This window comes from Diabrotica undecimpunctata, chromosome 3 (genome assembly GCF_040954645.1).
Source record: "Diabrotica undecimpunctata isolate CICGRU chromosome 3, icDiaUnde3, whole genome shotgun sequence".
In the NCBI taxonomy this organism is placed as follows: Eukaryota; Metazoa; Arthropoda; class Insecta; order Coleoptera; family Chrysomelidae; genus Diabrotica; species Diabrotica undecimpunctata.
The window spans coordinates 22,689,176-22,709,249 of NC_092805.1; the positions used below are offsets into that span (position 1 = coordinate 22,689,176).

General features: G+C 36.7%; 1 protein-coding gene across 1 annotated transcript in view; it reads right to left on the reverse strand.

The window, feature by feature from the left end:
- Nucleotides 1-20,074, reverse strand: part of mbo (Nuclear pore complex protein Nup88) — a 387,396-nt gene that overhangs the window by 1,036 nt on the left and 366,286 nt on the right. The window contains exons 8-12 of the mRNA XM_072525528.1: nucleotides 18,357-18,604; nucleotides 14,706-14,819; nucleotides 11,126-11,352; nucleotides 1,562-1,721; nucleotides 1,028-1,116 (exon numbers count right to left, since the gene is read on the reverse strand). Of these exons, the coding sequence (XP_072381629.1) occupies nucleotides 1,028-1,116; nucleotides 1,562-1,721; nucleotides 11,126-11,352; nucleotides 14,706-14,819; nucleotides 18,357-18,604 (838 nt within the window). The remainder of the gene's footprint in view (nucleotides 1-1,027; nucleotides 1,117-1,561; nucleotides 1,722-11,125; nucleotides 11,353-14,705; nucleotides 14,820-18,356; nucleotides 18,605-20,074) is intronic.

Sequence of the window (20,074 nt, forward strand, 5' to 3'; positions counted from 1 at the left end):
TACAGTCATTTAATAATAGGACGACATTAAAGTCTTCTTCTTTCAAATACCTTGTCTGGTCTCCCGGACATTGGCGATAACTATAGCAAATCTCGCTTTATTTTGTGTCATATGGAAAAGCTGTTCAGCACTTCTGTCCATTCTCGAATGTTCCAGAGCCATGATTGTTGTTTTCTTCCAATTCCCCGTCAAACTTTAATTTTCAATAGTACCATCTTTCGAATACTCCTAATTTTTTTATGTCTGCTTTTTCAACGTTAATGCTTCAACGCCATACAACAATATTATATAGCATCGTAATGGCCTCGTTCTAGCCTCTATTGATTAGTAACTTTTTCATTTCCAAGTAAGTGGTTCTTGCTATTTTTATACGGCGTCTTACCTCTTCTGCTTGTTCTGTGTCTTTCGTTATCTACGCGGCAAAGTATTTTGATTTTCATAAATTTTTTCTTTAAATTCATCTTTATTCCATAGCTATAACATTCATGATTCAGATGTTGCATCATATCTGTAAATCATTCAAATTATTTGCAATAATTGTAACCGTATCATCGGCGTAGCGCCAATTATTGATAACTTCTTCATTTATTACGATGCCCTCTGTTCGCCCAAATAAAGCTTCTTGCAATATGGCCTCACTAGATATATTAAATAATATGGGAGACAATACCCAGCCCTAGTCTAACCTCTGTTAGTATTTTTACTTCTTCTGATATCCTGTTCATCAATATCTTTCGTCCTAAAGATAACAATAAGTTTGTCATATTCAACCTTATCAAACGCTTTCTCAAAGTCAATAAAACATGTATACATATCTTAATTCACATCCAGACATCCCTGCACTAGCACATTATTAGCTTTATTTACTGGTTCTTTTAATATTATTATACTTTTCGTTTTTAGTGAAATTTTCATGCTAAATTCCTTGGCTTTGGTATTAAACTGGTGTAACTTTTGAAATTCTGCCTTCTTTTTTTTTTACTTATTTTACAGTAAAATGATATAATAATAATACTATTTTACTTACGTGTCCGTTAAATTAGTTTTGATAGTAGATGTATGCTTTTCGTTAATAGTTCCAATCTTTTTAACTTCCTGGGATTTCCAGTTTTCCATCTAAAATAAGGAAAAAGATTAATTACCAGATCAAATAAAATTAATTCTAAAATGTGACTATCACAGAATCATTTTCTTAAAAATACTAAAAAATACCAAGTAAATGTGTTACATTTACTTGGTATTTTTTTATTTTTAAAGAAAAAAAATTTTTCATGGTGTCCTTTTCAGGAGTAATCTTGGTGGAGTTTAATGAAAAGTGATGGACGAATAGACAAAAGAATAGTGTTTGTTGCTACGAAGTTTCCACAACGAGGTACCAAAGCCAAGAGGTGTATTGCCTGATGTAAGAAGACGAAAAAACGGGGGGAGTACATTGAGAAAGAAAAAACTTATTTTTCCAATAAAAACTTAACAATGGTGCGAACTTTTTAGGTTTAGTTGTAGCTAATATTCAAGTATTATTCTTTCCCAAAATTAAGACGTCTTTGGAAATGCATCTTACCTGTATTTGTTGGTACTTCATTTTGTTCTTTACTTTGTCGATCCTGTCATGATACATTGCGATTTTACGACTGCAGTCGTCCAGTTCTTTAACGAATTCTTGTTCTGCAGCTGAAGGTGAACTTCTTCTCCGTGAAACTAACATCAACAAATTTTCGGACCTGCAAATAACAAATAAAAAGATGTAACTTAGTATAAGTGTTAGAGAAACATATACATGGGTATCCACATCTATACATTAACTACACTGGATGGAAATACAATACCACAGCAATGTTTGTCATCATAGATTATCTGAGTCGTATTTATATGAAATAATTTAAAACGAGAAGTGTCATAAAAATTTAAACAGATGATTTCAATATTATTATTAATTGGATGACATTTGTGACTTTTAAATTTTGACAATCGTTACGAATCGAATCTTTTATTGACCGATATTATTTTAATTTTTTATTGTTTATGCAGTTTTTAATTTAAACCTACTTATAATAAATATATGCTGACTACAAACGAATTATAACATTATAATGAAATAGCACGTGCATCATTCGTTAGTCGGTCAGAGAGCCAAGAGGGCTGGGCGGCCGGTTCTCATTCGCTTCACTGCGAGTGGTTCAGTGGATGTGAGTTCGATCCCCAGCTCGGTGTACGGAAAACAAAAAGGCTAACGCAGCAGTTTAAAATTCTAAATGAATCTGCGGCTTAGACTAGAATATGCTGGTGTCTGATCGGCCTATGGTGGAGCAGTACGGCAAGAGATAAGGGCTTGCGGCTCGGTGATACTCCTCCATAGATCCCTACCGGAAGGGCGTACCGCCTAAATACCGGTATATATATATATATATATATATATATATATATATATATATATATATATATATATATATATATTGTAACGATGCTATGATCGTTTAACAGTTCGAACCGTGGGAGTGTCAATATTTGCGCATCCACTTCTACAACGTGACGGCGTAGTGGTATTCAAACGGCTATTTAAGGCGTGTGAATAGCGGAATTAGACAGTCTTGTAGCTAGCGCTCTAGGCTCCCTGACTCGCCGGTGTAGTGAACCAGCGAGACATTCTGGACAGAGATAGTTCCGTATTGAGGATCATACTCTGTCCCTAACCAAGCGGAACCCATCGGTATTGCGTATTGAGCATTACCGTGGATCTGCACAGAACCAACCGGGACAGAGATTTCCGTATTGAGGATCATACTCTGTCCTTAGCCAAGCGGAACCCGTCGGCATTGTGTATTGAACATTGCCGTGGGTCTGCACAGCTAAATATTTTGTTTGCGAGCATATTCGGAGCTTTCGCTGAATTGAAGCGAAAGCAAGTATATTAGTAGTACTAATTAGTTTCTTTTCTTTTATAGGTGTTTGCCGGGGAATTCATTCATCGCGGGACCGAGACGGAAACGTAGAATTCATTTTATTTTTGTTTTATAAGTATACAACGTAGAATTCCTTTTTTTTAGTTTTTATTTATTGTATATATATACTTAATAGATTTATTTTTATTTCAAACCTGTGTTTTACTGAGTCTGTCGCCCCGAAAGAGCTACCCATCACAAACTGGCGCCCGAGCAAAAATTAACATGCCGACAGATAAAGACACAGACTCAGTAACAGGTACGTCGTGGATAAACCGACTTTGCAAAGAGGAATTGCAGAGCGAGGCCGAAAAATACGGCTTAGATCCCAAGGGAACCGTCGACGAATTGAGAGCACGACTCAGAACCTATTTTAAAAATCGCGAGGAAGCTACAGGAACAATCCCAAAAGAAAAAACTTCCAAGGGAACAGAATCCGACACACTGGCCCAGGAAATTTCGGGCATCCGAAGACAATTACAGGAATTAACAATAACGAAACAAATGGGGCAACCAGAATTGCTAAATCAAGTACGAAAGTGGAACACACACTTCGACAAGAAACATTCGGATGCAATAGAATTCTTAGAGAGGATAGACGAATTAAGCTTGGCCTACGAGATCGATAAACAAGATCTACTAAGAGCATTACCTGAATTATTAGGAGACCACGCTTTGTTATGGTACAGAAATAATAACAAAAATTGGAAGTCATGGACAGATTTCAGCGAAGATTTTAAAAAAGCTTTCTATCCCAGGGGATATTTGCTACAACTAGAAGAGGAAATCCGAAACAGAAGACAGAGACAGAACGAACCAGTAGATAGATATATCACGGAGATTCAAACATTAATCAGACGAGAAGGCTCTTTTTCCAAAAACCAAGAACTCGAAAGGATATACAAAAATTTGTTACCAGAATATAAGCTTTATGCTCGCCGCCGGGATTTCGGAAACTTAGCCGAATTACAGGATTTAGCCCAAGAATACGAAGCTCTAGAAGACGAAAAGACCCGAGCAAATCAGATTTGCCGTGGAAGCTGGAGACGCACGGAGCAAGCAGAGTACGATGCGAAAACGGCATGCTTTAGATGCAAGATGCCAGGTCACAGCCGTAAAAACTGCAAAAACCCATGGAAAAAGTTTTGTTCGCGTTGCGGCAGAGAAGGGGTTTACAGCAGCGACTGCTGTTTCAGGCGTCAGGGAAACGAATTACAGACTGGAGAAACAAGGAGTCGTCCCAGTCTGTAAAACAAGATTCGACTCCATTCGTTTTCGCCGTTACACAGCCAGCAAGTAATGACATTCGACTGTTCGCATCACTAAAAATAGGGCAAGGAACATACAGAGCGCTCATCGACACAGGAACTACTAAAAATTACGTCGGGGATAGAATAGCTCAGATATACAAGGACTCTCTAGATAGCTACAGCGGGAGAACAAGACTAGCAAATGGAGCGTCAATTGAGCTTAACCAGAAGTTGACAATTGAATGCGAGATCGATAAGTTACAAACCCGACAAACATTCATAGTAATGCCAGGGTTGACGGAAGATGCCCTACTAGGAGTGGAATTCCTCAGGAACCATTCTATCGAACTTAAATTCGATAAACATACGACCAAACAATACATACAACATCAAGAAGAGACATGTAACACTTTAAAAGACTCCACTCAAAATACGGAGTTAGAAAGGTTCCTAAGAAAAGAACTAAGGGAGTTTGAGAATATAACAGGACCCACGAACTTAATAAGACACGAAATAAAATTGAAGAAAAAGTGCGATCCAGTCAAGCAGCCTTACAGGCGGCACAATCCCGCAATGCTACAGATCATCAACCAAGAAGTGGACAAGATGTTAAAAGAAGGAACCATCGAACCCTCCACAAGTGGTTGGAGTTCACCGATTGTACTAGTTAGGAAAAAGGATAACTCGTACAGATTTTGCATTGACTTTAGAAAAGTCAACGAACTATCAGATAAGGACGCATATCCGTTACCCAGAATATCGGAAATTCTGGATAGACTTAAGGAAGCAAATTTTATATCGACCCTCGATTTGAAACAGGGATATTTTCAAATACCCCTAGAAGAAACAAGCCGCCCAGTGACAGCATTCAGCGTACCCGGAAAAGGCCATTTTCAGTTCAAAACCACCCCATTCGGACTGCATTCCGCAGGAGCCACTTTCCAACGCCTACTGGATAAGGTAATACCTCCCGATATGGAATTCGCGTTTGCCTACTTGGATGATATCGTAGTAATATCTAAAACGCTCCAAGAGCATTTAAATCACCTACATGAAGTTTTCCGAAGACTGAAAGAAGCCAGATTACAGCTGAACTTCGAGAAATGCACGTTTTGCCAGTCAGAACTCAGATACTTAGGACATGTGGTTGGAGCAGAAGGAATAAAAACCGACCCGGAGAAAACCAACGCTATAACCGGACTTACAGCACCGAGAAATGTGCGTCAACTCCGCCGGTTCCTAGGAATAACATCATGGTACCGCCGATTCATAGAGAACTATTCGACAATAGCAGGACCGCTAAACATGCTTCTGAAGAAGAAGATAAGATGGAAATGGACCGATAAGCAGGAAAACGCGTTTGAAGAGCTAAAATCAAAACTTACATCGGCCCCAGTATTAGCATGCCCCGATTTTTCGGAAACATTTTACCTACAAACAGATGCGTCGAACTGTGGACTTGGAGTTGCACTAACACAGAAATACGACGGCCAGGATAAAGTAATTGCATATGCTAGTCGAACCCTCACACCAGCCGAGACAAAATATTCCACAACGGAAAAAGAATGTCTATCCATCGTGTACGGGATAAAGCAAATGAGGCCGTATATAGAAGGATACAATTTTAAGGTCATATCAGACCATCAGTCCCTCAAATGGCTGAAGAACCTTAAAAACCCGTCAGGTCGGTTAGCCAGGTGGAGTTTAGAACTGCAACAGTACGATTTCGAGGTAATATATAGAAAGGGAATCCTCAACAAGGTAGCAGATGCTTTGTCACGACAACCACAAGAAAACCAGAGCGAAGAACCAGAGTCGGAATTATTAGCATCAGAACTGGAATCATGCAGTTGGTACGATAATTTATATAGGAATGTACTCCAGAACCCAGACGATTTCCCGGATTTACAAATATCAAACGGGAAATTATATAAACACGTTTGGAGCAGCCGTAATTTAGCCGACCCAGAGTTTAATAACCCATGGAAATTATGCGTACCAAGATATAAAAGGAAAGATATTTTGGAGGAAAATCATGACTCGACCACAGCAGGCCACTTAGGAATTGCAAAAACAATTTGCCGAATAGCGCAAAAGTACTATTGGCCTAAGATGTTTAAACAAATTGCAGACTACGTTAGAGCCTGTACGAAGTGCCTCCAATATAAACCGTATCAAATGCAACCAGCCGGGAAAATGCAACCGTCCACTGTAGAAAAGCCTTGGCATACTGTCTCAGTTGATTTAATGGGACCATTCCCAAGATCTGCAAAAGGAAACATTTTCTTAATAGTCGTGCAAGACCGGTTTACCAAATGGGTCGTCGCCCAGCCAATAAGAGCAGCATCTACGAACTCAATCATCGACACTCTACGATCTAAAGTAGTCATGCAATTCGGTATCCCGAAGAAAATCATCTCGGACAACGGCGCGCAATTTACAAGCGGAAATTTTAAGGCGTTCCTAAAATCCTATAACATAAATCACATTCTAACACCGCCGTACTCACCTCAATGCAATCCAGTAGAACGAATGAACAAAGTACTGAAAACGATGATAGCTACTTACGTGGAGGATAACCATAAAGACTGGGACAAATTCATACCAGAATTCTGCTACGCCATAAATTCGTCAAGACACGATTCAACAGGATTTTCACCAGCGCTTCTTAATTTCGGAAGGGAATTAGACATAACAGAGGCAACAAATGGACAAGATATACAGGGGTATGCAGAAAACTTAAACAAGTTAGAAGCGTTAAGAGAACTAGCGAAAGTGCACATGGAACACGCTTTCGAGGACCAAAAGAAACATTACGATCTAAGACGAAGAGACTGGCAGCCACATCCAGGAGATCGAGTCATGAAAAAGGAACACCATCTATCATCGGCTAGTGCAGCTTTCACCAGCAAACTAGCGCCGAAGTACTCAGGACCATACATAGTAACGTCAGTGATATCACCAGTAATAGTAAAACTGAAATTGGCCGATAGTAGTAGCCGCAAGCAGATGACGGCGCATGTAAAAGATTTAAAACCGTGGGGAGGAAGATTGTGATAAAGATACCGAGAGGGATAGATGGCATCACGAGGCTGTAGACACCATATACACAAAAAAAAGGTATGTTACTTTTTTTTTTTCAAAGAGAAGGGGGTGTAACGATGCTATGATCGTTTAACAGTTCGAACCGTGGGAGTGTCAATATTTGCGCATCCACTTCTACAACGTGACGGCGTAGTGGTATTCAAACGGCTATTTAAGGCGTGTGAATAGCGGAATTAGACAGTCTTGTAGCTAGCGCTCTAGGCTCCCTGACTCGCCGGTGTAGTGAACCAGCGAGACATTCTGGACAGAGATAGTTCCGTATTGAGGATCATACTCTGTCCCTAACCAAGCGGAACCCATCGGTATTGCGTATTGAGCATTACCGTGGATCTGCACAGAACCAACCGGGACAGAGATTTCCGTATTGAGGATCATACTCTGTCCTTAGCCAAGCGGAACCCGTCGGCATTGTGTATTGAACATTGCCGTGGGTCTGCACAGCTAAATATTTTGTTTGCGAGCATATTCGGAGCTTTCGCTGAATTGAAGCGAAAGCAAGTATATTAGTAGTACTAATTAGTTTCTTTTCTTTTATAGGTGTTTGCCGGGGAATTCATTCATCGCGGGACCGAGACGGAAACGTAGAATTCATTTTATTTTTGTTTTATAAGTATACAACGTAGAATTCCTTTTTTTTAGTTTTTATTTATTGTATATATATACTTAATAGATTTATTTTTATTTCAAACCTGTGTTTTACTGAGTCTGTCGCCCCGAAAGAGCTACCCATCACAATATATATATATATATATATATATATATATATATATATATATATATATATACGAAGTAACAAGAAGTCCAGAGACCTCTCTCTGATAGTAAATTAGGTGAACCGCAAATTCAAAGCCTCTTACTAGAGACTTTTAACGACGCTAGAAGTACATTTTTACTTCAACATGCATCTACGATTCACCTTTGAAATAATTTTCAAAGGTGAATCGTAGATGCATGTTGAAGTAAAAATGTACTTCTAGCGTCGTTAAAAGTCTCTAGTAAGAGGCTTTGAATTTGAATTTGCGGTTCACCTAATTTACTATCAGAGAGAGGTCTCTGGACTTCTTGTTACTTCGTATAGATGTCGCTGCTAGCGTACCTAGCTTGTTATTTTGGTTATAATAACCAAATACTAGACTGCATTTCATTTCAGTTGAACTTCCACAAGTGCTCCTGATGATGAGTTGAATAACTCGAAACACGTGTAGAGCAATGGTGGAGTTCCGATTGAAATGAAATGCAATCTTTTACTTTCATATATATATATATATATATATATATATATATATATATATATCATTCGTTAAACTTAAAAAGTTTCTTTGTTGTCGGGATATAAGTTTAGGACTACGCCTAAATATGCTTCGGAGTTACGTATTCTTACTCTTCTTTATAGCTTGTAGGCATGGACATTAACCCTGGAACTGCACTGTTGGGTCTCAAAATCCCAGAAAGTCATTCATTGCAATGTGACATGCGCATGAGTGGTTTATGTGTGTCGTCACTTTATGTAAATTCAGTCTGTCGTAAGCCGAGTTAGAATACGGGTCATCCGCTGCATTTTAGTGAAACAACGAGGTAAGATATTTCCAGAAGTACAAGCATGGGTACCCCGGACCCAAGGGTGATGTTTATGGTAATAATTTTGTTTCAATTTTTATTTATTTTAGTATAATGGCGTCAACTAGTAGAGAAAATAGTCGAGTAAAGGCATCAACTAGCAGAGAAAATCGTCGTCCTTAAACTGAGGTAGAATTACAGAGAGAGGCAGACAATTTATGGGAGAATGAGAGTGAAAACGACATCGAAACGATATGTTTGGAGGGGACGAGTCTGACGAGATGTTCATTTAACAAAAAAAGTTAGATGCTGCTTTTGTGCAAAAGGAAAAAATAGAAAAACCAGTTTTGCATGTTCTGAGTGTCGCAGACCATATTGCATGGAATATAGAGCCCAGCTATGCTGTGAATGCGAACATCAAGATCCAAGAAACTGAAGACCTGGCTAAGAATAACTAAGACTTATATTACCAAAAGAGTTAATTTTTTTGTTACAAGGATAGTTATACAGGTGTATTTTGTAGATGATAATTTCAATTTAATGTTTATTTGTTTTAATAACAATGTTTTATGTTTGAATATTATTTTATGTTATTTTTGAATTTCAACAAATATATCTCTTTCTGAGACCACACCAAGGTTAAATTTAAAGGTTACTACTAAGATTAGATATTCTCCCAAATCCATCAAATATTCACATTTTCTGTTTTTTTGCTAAAAAACAGCTTTGGGTTTCTGAGACCCGAGTGTGAAGTTCATGCCTTAAAAAATAAGTGTGATGTACCAGGGTTAAAACAAGTGCATCTAAATAGGTTGGCCGCCTTTGAATTTTGGTGTTACAGAAGAATCCTACGAATATCATGGACTCAAAGAATGTCAAATGCAGAAGTTATTAGAAGAATAGGAAACGAAGCTGAAATATTATTGACTATCAAAAGAAAAAAAACTTGTATACTTAGGCCATGTTATGAGAGGGCAAAGATACTCAGTATTGCAGCTTATTATTTAAGGCAAAATTCGAGGAAAGCGAAATGTGGGAAGACGAAGAATATCGTGGCTTAAGAACTTGAGGGAATGGTTTGGGTGCAGTAGTGCATAACTATTTAGAGCGGCAGTCAACAAGGTCAGCATAGCCATGATGATTTCCAACCTTCGATAGAAGATGGAACTTAAAGAAGAAGAAGAAACGAATTGATCAAGAGTAATGAATCGATGTAAAGACCGCTATTTCGTGACGTTACCCGTGATGCCGTCTTGTGGCGCTAGTTCCGTGACGCTCGCCTCAACATTTTACTATAGAGAAAAAAGTAATACAACGCCAGTATAGAAGCTTTGCTCCAAAAAATGGAATTACACAGAGAAATGATTTCATAATGATTTGAAAACTTTTATCATTTAATAAATTCATACGTATACTTACTTCTTCGCTGGAAATTAGTTTGTGGGTGGATTAAGTAACTTACAAATTACTACAGCCGGTCCTAATTCTGGACAAAGAGAAATCTTGAGCAACAGGTCGACGACTTCCTCTCGTAAAGCGAACCATTGTCAAAATAACTGATTTACAGCCTCGGATCAGGAATGAAAACCGAGAGAAAACGGATAATAAGTATAGGAACATAAAACATCTGAAAACATAAGTTAAAAGATAAGACATCCACGAAGTAACAACAGAAAATTGATCTACCGGTAACAACGGACACCAAGAAAAATGGACAAGGCTGAGAAAATATGGGACAGTACGACCATTTTTCTCAGGTAATGCTAAAACGATGTGAGCACAGAAGACAGTATCTATTATAATACATAAAAACTGGCATAAAAATATATTTCTTATCACGAATACAAATTTTCAAATTACAAATATAAATTTTAATTTGTTTCAAAATACAAATTTTAATTTGTATTTTGAGAGCAATTTTCGAAGTGGAAATTGAAACGTGAAAATAAACGTATTTTCAACTAAAATTATGAATAATTTCCTTTAAGTATATTCAATAACATGCACATGCCACAACAAAATAGCTTCAGAACCATATTAAGACAGTAAGATCGACGAAATATAAGCTAAAATTTAATCTGGTTTGGCCATTTACAATGAACTCCGATGTCTTTAAAAAAATATATAGAATGGAAATCAAGCCTAAAAAAAAACGCTGAAGATCCTAATGAAGTTGAAGATGAGGAGTAGACGAAGATTTGAAAGATCAAGGCATAGATGGAAACGACTGAAATGATAGTGACGAGCAGGGACTTCTTTTATAGATATACTTACTTCTTTAAAAGCTCATCTTGCTTATCTTTAATATCTTCGTACTTCTCCGCTAAATTACTCGCTTTATCTCGAAGCATTTCTCTTTCAAGTTTCATATTTTCGATTTCATTTTGTTGATTCCTTTTCATAATGGTTAACGTCTTGATTCGCTTCTCTAAGGCATCCTTCACTTTGATGTGGTTCTTGAAATATTCATCTCTAAAACATTGGGCTGTTCTTTGAAGAAGCTAAAATTAATAAACATGTAAATTAAAAAGAAGCTCTTTTGTTGGATGGTTATAGTCTAGTAAGAATAAAAAAACTTATATCCACTATAGAACAAATGGTGTTTTTACATGAAAATTTGTTAATTTAATTTCCTAGATTGCTTCCTGATAAGACATTTGCTGCGACAATGTGATTTTAATCTTATTGTGATATGTGATCGGTACTGTCTGACTAAACGACGCGTTGAGATCTTGAATTATCAGTTTGTGGGCTAGCACCAGTTAAAGCTGAATACTAAAACATGTTTACTCAAGGTAATTACTCAAGATAAATGAAATACGTGCTGAGGCTTCAACTCGTATTAATAAAAAAATGAAGAAAGCAAAATCAAAGATTCTGTTATAAAAACACAGAAATAAACTCTACAAAAGAAAACAGAAAGCCGAAAACCTTGGACGACTCAAGAAATACTGGAAAGCATGGAACAAACAAGAAAATATAGAAACAAAAACCCAAATAAGTACAGAGAAAAACATAAATTAATAAGGTACAAAATAAAAGAGGCTAAGGAAAAGTGGATGATGGAAACATGCATCGAAGTGGAAGAATTGCAGAAAAAGCATGATCATTATAATTTACATAAAAAAGTGAATTATCTGGAAAATCACGAACAAATACAACTAACCGATTAATTGACAAAAACAATTAAACCTATTAATAACCCAATTGAAATAAAATAAGTATGGACTAAATATATTGAAGATCTTTTCATGGACACAAGAACGGAACCAACACATATTGATAACGAGGAAGCTCCAATAATATTAAAATTTGAAGTTCAACATGCTATAAACAACTCAAAATCTGGCAGAGCCCCTGGGCCAGATGAAGTTCATATCGAGCTGATTAAACTTATAGACGAAGACAATTTAAATGCAATAACTATACTCTTTAACAACATATACAAATCTAGTGAGATACCTACAGAATGGCTGCTATTGCGACCTTTGTTCCGCTACCAAAAACCAAGAACCCCAAACACTGTAATGATTATAGAGTAATCAGCTTAATGTCACACTTATTAAAAACATTTTTAAAGATTATACATGCAAGAATATTCAAAAAATGCGAAGCGGTTATGAGTAATAGACAGTCTGGCTTTCGTAACGGCTTCGGAACAGTGGAAGCTCTGTATAGTTTTACAACTCTTGCCCAAAATGTCGAGACCAACAAAAAGATCTTTTCGTTGCGTTTATAGACTATAAAAAAGCTTTCGACAAAATTACACACAACATTCGCATGGAATGTCTAAAGAGAAAAAGACTCGACAAAAATGACATTAACATAGTGAGAAATCTTTATTGGAACCAACAGGCTATGGTAACATTAGATGGAAATAGCACGGATGCGCAACACATAAGTAGAGGAGTGAGACAGAGCTGTGTACTTTCACGATTAGTATTTAATATATATATTCCGAAGAGTTATTTACGCAAGCACTTGAAAACTGTATAGACGGGATCAAGATAAATAGTGAAAATATAAATAACATCCGTTATGCTGACGATACAGTCATTATCGCTGAAAGTGAGACAGACCTGCAGATGTTACTAAACACAATTTGTGATACTGGGGAACAGTTTGGTTTAACAATAAACATAAAGAAAACAAAAACCATGATTATCAGTAAGAGGGGCAAAGTCATTAATCCAGATAAAAAATGAAGATATTGAACAAGTGGACAAAATCAGAAATAATAATGTAATATCCACTCTATTCTTCTTTATAGTGTCGAAGCCTGGACTGTTAATGTTGACTTAATGAGAAAACTGGAAGCTTTTGAGATGTGGCTTTTTACGAGAATTTTGAAGATACCATGGACCGATCATATTACGAACGAAATGGTGTTGCCTAGAACGGAAAGAGACAGAGAACTTTTGACCACCATTAAAAGGCGAAAGACAGCATGTTTGGGGCACATACTTAGAAATGATAAGTACGAGTTGTTGCAGCTGATTATGAAAGGTAAAATCGAAAGAAAAAGGGGTCCTGGTAGACAACAAATATCCTGGATTAAAAACATTCGCGACTGGACCGGGTTAAACAAACAGACGCTCTTAAGAAAAGAAGAAGATAAAGACGAATTTGCAATGGTTATAGCCAACCTTCATTAGTGGAGATGGCACTAGAAGAAGAAGAAAACATGTTTCACAGATTTCAGTTTTGTAATATTCACAATATATTGTGAATTTATTGCGCCACGAGAAACACAATATCCTCTTCCGGCACCAAAAGAGAGTAAGAGCTTTGGTAATATTGAAGATCGCCATTCTATAGACTGTTAAATCCATTTGGGCATAACGATTTGTCGTCTGTGACACCTTTGTTAAATAAAAACGTAATTACCATTCCCACTGTATCATTTAAAGAAAAATATTACCCATTCCTAGTAAGGTTTAAGTGACAATTAACATAAGAACTTGTTCGGAATATAATAACATAAAACATGTAAGTATTATCAAAAAAGGACCAATAAATATATTCAAAACTTACCCCAAGAGTGGTTTGAATTAGAACAGAAAATAAAATATCGTACCCAAGAAAGACCATTTCAATATTATCAAAACCAATCCTACTTTCTATTGTCTACCAAAAAGTGGGAGAAACATACCTTGCTGACAAGTTGGCAGAAGTTAAACCTACCTTTAAAGTAATAAAACGTATATGAGGGTTATACGAAGAGTAAAGGGTAAGAGATAAATCTATTTTAAAGTTATTATTAAAATCTATTATATTATTATTATAAAACAAAGTCACATTCACAAGAAACAGAACATACCACGCCTATGCAGACATGGACGCTCGATGATGCAGAAATTGAACGAATAAACTATTTCTCCCATTCCCACTATTTGTAAAGTCGTAAATATATAGAACAGCGAAGTGTTGATAAGTTTACCGATGTTTCAAAGTATTCAACGAACGTGTTCAACTATTCGCTCGTGAATCCCACCGGTATGCTGAAGGTATATTGTTACGGGGGCAAATTTTATGGAACCATCTTACTTTTCACTTATCCACATTGGCGAAGCATAAATAATAAAAATGACCCCGGTAAGTGCCGGTAAGAATTTACTTCTGACATTTAACATTGTTGCTGTTAGCTCTCAGTTCAATTTGTAGATGAGTCACATTCAATTGAAAATTCAGTTGAAAATTGTTATAGTATAGTCGACTGCTTCTGTAACAACGTCTGGATTCTTCGAGATATATTTAGCAAGACAGTGCGCAGACATATGTCGACAGAAGCTAAATTTTCAAATAGTACTTATTTAGAATTACGTATAAAGTATTAAAAGAAACCGATACTTACTTCATAACATTCTTCTTGAGTCCCTTCTTTTGGTTGTTGCAATTTCAAAACAGGATGTGTAGACGTCTTCTTTAATATTGACTCTATATATTGTGTAAATGGTTCTTGCAGCATCTAAAAACCAAATTTTGATATTGTATAAATTTTTATATAGAAACAATCTGCTGGAGACGTTCTTGGTTCTTTTACGAGCCAAAAATTATAGAGAGAAGACGTGAATACACATATCAAATATGTCTAAAGAACACAAAGTTTTTGACATATACACTTAATTTTTGATTGGATTTTAAAAAGTGACATACCGTTATAATGCCTGATTAGTCAGCAATGAATTCATCTTAATTTCAGTGTAATATAATTTCTCTAGGATAAAATAATCAAACAAAAGTTAAGAAGTACACTAATTTAATGGAAATTTTTATCATAAAAGTCAAAATAAATCATAAAAATCTAACAATGTACATTTGTACGCTTAAAATTAAATTATCAATTCCGTTCTGAAGTAATAAGATCCATTCCTGTGTAGGAAGACCTTGAAAACCTTGTCTAGTGTGAACATTGTGCAGCTAATATCCTCATTATGAAACCAATCTCTTATTGTTACTGTAGTATGTGGCCTTGCATTATCTTGAATGTAACGCAAATCAGGACCTGCAGTTATGATAAATGGTAGGTTCTAAGATATGATCAATACATTGCTATTGATTCAAAGTGCCTTCCGCAAAACGGTTCGATGATGAAATGATGATGGATGTGGTTCTTAAAGGGCGGCAGTGAGCGTGTCCATACAAACGACAAAGATGAGTGGGGACACCGCCGATTCTTGGTGGACACCAACAGTGATAGAAAAAGCTGGAAATATTCCTAATAGGCATCTGACGGAGCTTGTGATTTTGGTGTAAAGAAGTTTCACACAGAAGTAGTAGGCTTTAGGAACGTCGTGTGGTCTGAAAATAAGCCAGATAAGATCATGTGACACGCAATAGAAGGCCTTTTCCAGATCGAAGGAAAGCAGGGTGCACTATTTCTGTATCTGTAGAGTAGAGAGGGTGAGTTAAGTTTCACAGCACTTAGGCCACAATTGACCTATTGTGCATCCTCCCAGGGAGCTGTCGTCCTTAACTCATTGTCCATTGAGCCAGGGCTCGCCGAACGCGTACTCTCGTATTAAAGATAATATTCACATAGGGCATGCTCTACAGTTTCGTCTTCTCGTTCACATTTCCTGCATAGAGGTGTCTCTACTAGCCCCTGTATATGAAGGTGTTTGCTTAGTTGACAATGACCAGTTAAAAAACCAACTGTCAAGCGAAGGTTTTCCTGGTCATTTTCAAGTACTTCTTTGATGCCGAATTTTCAAGGTTACTTAGTGTTACCTTGACAAGTCTACATCCTTATTCTTCTTTCCATTTTTTCACGGTTTGTGTGTGGCAGTGACATTTCACAATTTTCGCGATTATTGTAGTTGACCAACCAAAAAGAACCTCTGGTAATAAGAGTCTTAGGCCTATCGCCTTCCTAGCCAATTCGTCAGCAATGCGGTTGCCTTTATTATAATTGTGTCCTTTAACCTACCTCAGGATGAAGTTATTACCGTCCGAAGCTTGGGTTAGTGACTCGTGATCTGACACCTGGTCTATTCAAGGTTAATACCGCTTGTCTGCTATCTGTGCAAATCATTATAGTTTTCTTGGCTATACCTTTTTAGGTTATCTCTTCTGCGGCTATGGAGATACCAGCGAGTTCTTTCTGAACTACGCTGGCATTTTTGCCCATACACCACATTATTCTTAGTGATCTGGAGTATATCCCACATCCTGAGCCTTCTTCCATTTTGGAGACATCGGTGTACATGCAATACGCATTTGCACGTTTCACTCCCTATACTGTCTTGTTTCGATTCTGTAGGGTTTGTCCACAACAAACTTTGGCTTAACTGAATTGCAGCCTGCCTGTAGTGTTACAGACGGTCGAGACGTGTTCACTCTAGCGCCGAAGGATGGCTGGAGGGTCTCGTAACAATATTAGTGATTTTTGCTGTTGATATATTTTACATGATTGATGTCCTGCATTGCTCGATGTCGAGGCTTCACGAGGCGGTAGATATTGTTCTCATCTCCAGGTATGTCTAAATTGGTAGAGCTTTATTTTTACGGTTTTTTACGGTAGTAGAGATTTTTTTGGCGGATGATGGCAACATCATCCGCATATGCGGATGATGTTGCCATAATAAGCCGCAACAAAAGGGTATTAAGCGAAAAAGTTATGGAACTGAAACGAGAAGCTGCTACGTTTGGTCTATATATAAATGAAAGCAAAACAAAATATATGGAGTGCACAAAATCGAATGAACATGAGAATCTGAAGGTAGACAACCATACCTACAAATATGCCTCCACTTTTTCCTACCTAGGCTCAATAATAAATGACAACAACAACATCAGTCAAGAAATACAAGCACGGATTCTTAGCGGTAATAAGTGCTTTTATGCATACAAAGACTTAATGAAAGGTAAGTTACTGAATCGTGAGTCTAAGCTGAGAATCTACAAAACAGTAATTAGACCAGTGGTCACATATGGATGTGAAACGTGGACCCTCTCAACCACTGATGAAAATCAACTGAGAATATTTGAGCGCAAAATACTAAGGAAGATATTTGGACCAACCCAATGCAGCGATAGTTCGTGGAGAATTAAAATGAACCACGAGCTGGATGAACTAATGCAGAGCGCAGATATTGTCAGATTTGTAAAGTCACAAAGTCTAAACTGGCTTGGTCACCTAGAAAGAATGCCAGATAATCGAGCTGTAAAAGTAGTCCAGAGATGGAAGCCCCAAGGAAACAGAACAAGAGGAAGGCCCCGTAAAAGATGGATAGACGACGTAGAGAGGGATCTTAAAACCATGAACATCAGGCAGTGGCGAAGGAGAGTATCCGACAGGGCAGAATGGAAGAACATTGTTAAGCAGGCCAAGACTCACAAAGGGTTGTAGCGCCATTAGAAGAAGAAGAAGAAGAAGAGATTTTTTTCAGGGTAAAGTTCGTAATCAGCAAAGACGTTTGTCTTGCACCACTTCTTGAATACCAATTTACTTTTTTTAACGTAAATTATATAAGCACTAATTTAAAAGAGACGATGCGCGATGTTAATTAATCCCTTGACATCGCTATATGTCACGTGAATGAAGACAATTTTATGAAATGTATTGAGCATGTTATAGAAGAAGAAGTGAATGTATGGAATTTTGACAATATTTGTAACAATTTATGTGATAAGTGTAATAAAAATGAGATAAGTTTAATAAAGCAGTAAGCAGAAACTGAATTTTCTTTGAATTATTCCGTTCATTTCCAAATACAGACACCACTATTGTAGTTAAAAGTCTACTTTATTTCAAAACAATGAAAAGACCCTTTTAATACATTTGTCAATCATTTAAACTATCTCCATAGTGGAGAACAGAAGAGATAGAAGTAATATACATCATGCAGTTTATTTTAACATTCGTAATACACCATAGATATGTTCTGTATACTTAGACTGATATATATGCTGCATAGTTTTTTCTCTTTTTGAGAATTTCTGCACGCAGTATATTATAACAGAGTATTATAACAAATTACCATAAAAATAATATGAATCATACCTTTTTTAACGGAGACACTACAGTATCGTCCGATATCTTCAAATCTTCAATGTTCGGTAAATTGGTGCTCAATAGTATTCCAAGGGTGACCAATCTGCCATCACCGAGCAGAGTAATAATCGATGTAGGTTCATAGTATAACGCAAAACCTATTACTGGTATGCTCTCGAGAGATGACGCCTTCTTTGTACATACCAAATACTCAGCTTTACTTGGTTCGATGAATATATCGGATGTTGGATCGACAGCTACAATAATAAATATTAAATTAATACGTGACTTAAAAATTGGGTATCGGTAAGTTATAATAATATTTTGAATTGTTAAAATAGCAAAAATCCACTCCTAATCAAATACCAAAAAAGGGTATAGTAATCCTTACATATACATTTAACACAATATTAAGATGTAATTATTGGCCTAACAATCTAAAAATTGCAGAAATACTATTATTCCCAAAACCAGGAAAGGATCCAAGTGAAGTCTCATCCTATCGACCTATCAGTCTGTTATCAACAATCTCCAAATTACTAGAAAAACTTTTAATAAAAAGAATAGATCCAGACTTTACAGGCACAGATTGGATACCAAATTATCAGTTTTGATTTCGACGAGAACACTCAACTATCCAGCAATGCCACCGAATAACCCATAAAATCAATTCCGCATTAGAAGAAAAGGAATATTGCCCAATGGTATCACTAGATGTACGTCAAGCTTTTGATAAGGTTTGGCATAAAGGATTTCTTTATAAAATTAAACAAATATTACCACCATTCTTTCGAATACTTACATCATACTTGGAAAACCGACAGTTTAGAACAAAAGTAAATGGAGAAATATCCAAAACGCATCCCATTAAGGCGGGAATTCCACAGGGAAGCGTCCTGGGACCTTTATTATATATATTATATACGTCTGATCTACCAACATCACATAACGTAACAATTGGCACATTTGCAGATGACACAGTAGCACTTACAAGTCACAAACACATTAAAATAGCTACACAACAACTCCAAGACTATTTGTATGAGCTTGAAAACTGGCTAAAACAATGGAAAATAAAAATAAATGAAAACAAGTCAACCCACGTAACTTTTACTTTACGACGAGAAACACCACCACCAATATATATCAACAATGAGGAAATACCCAGGACTAAAACAACAAAATACCTAGGGCTACACCTGGACCAAACCCTGTGTTGGAAAGAACACATCACCAAAAAAAGAAAACGAATACAACTAAGACAAAAAGAAATCAATTGGTTAATTGGAAAAAACTCCAAGCTGTCAATAAATAATAAAATTCTAATTTATAAAACAGTTATCAAACCAATATGGACATATGGCATAGAGCTATGGGGCTGTAGTAGTAAATCTAATATTGCTATTATGGAAAGATGCCAATCAAAAATCTTAAGAGCAATTGTTGATGCACCCTGGTACGTAACCAACCAAAGAATCTATGAGGATCTCAATATCTCAACAGTGAAAGAAGTATACCAGCAAAAGAAATTACAATACATTCAAAAAGTGAACACACACTCCAATCCATTAATTTCCGCAATACTTCAACATCGAGTTATCAGAAGACTAAAGCGACGTTGGCCAACAGACCAGTAACATGGACCCGTGATTCTCTCACTGGAGGGGACCACATCACGCCAGAACCAAGGGACAGGACCTAAACTCATCACATTAACTTATAGAATA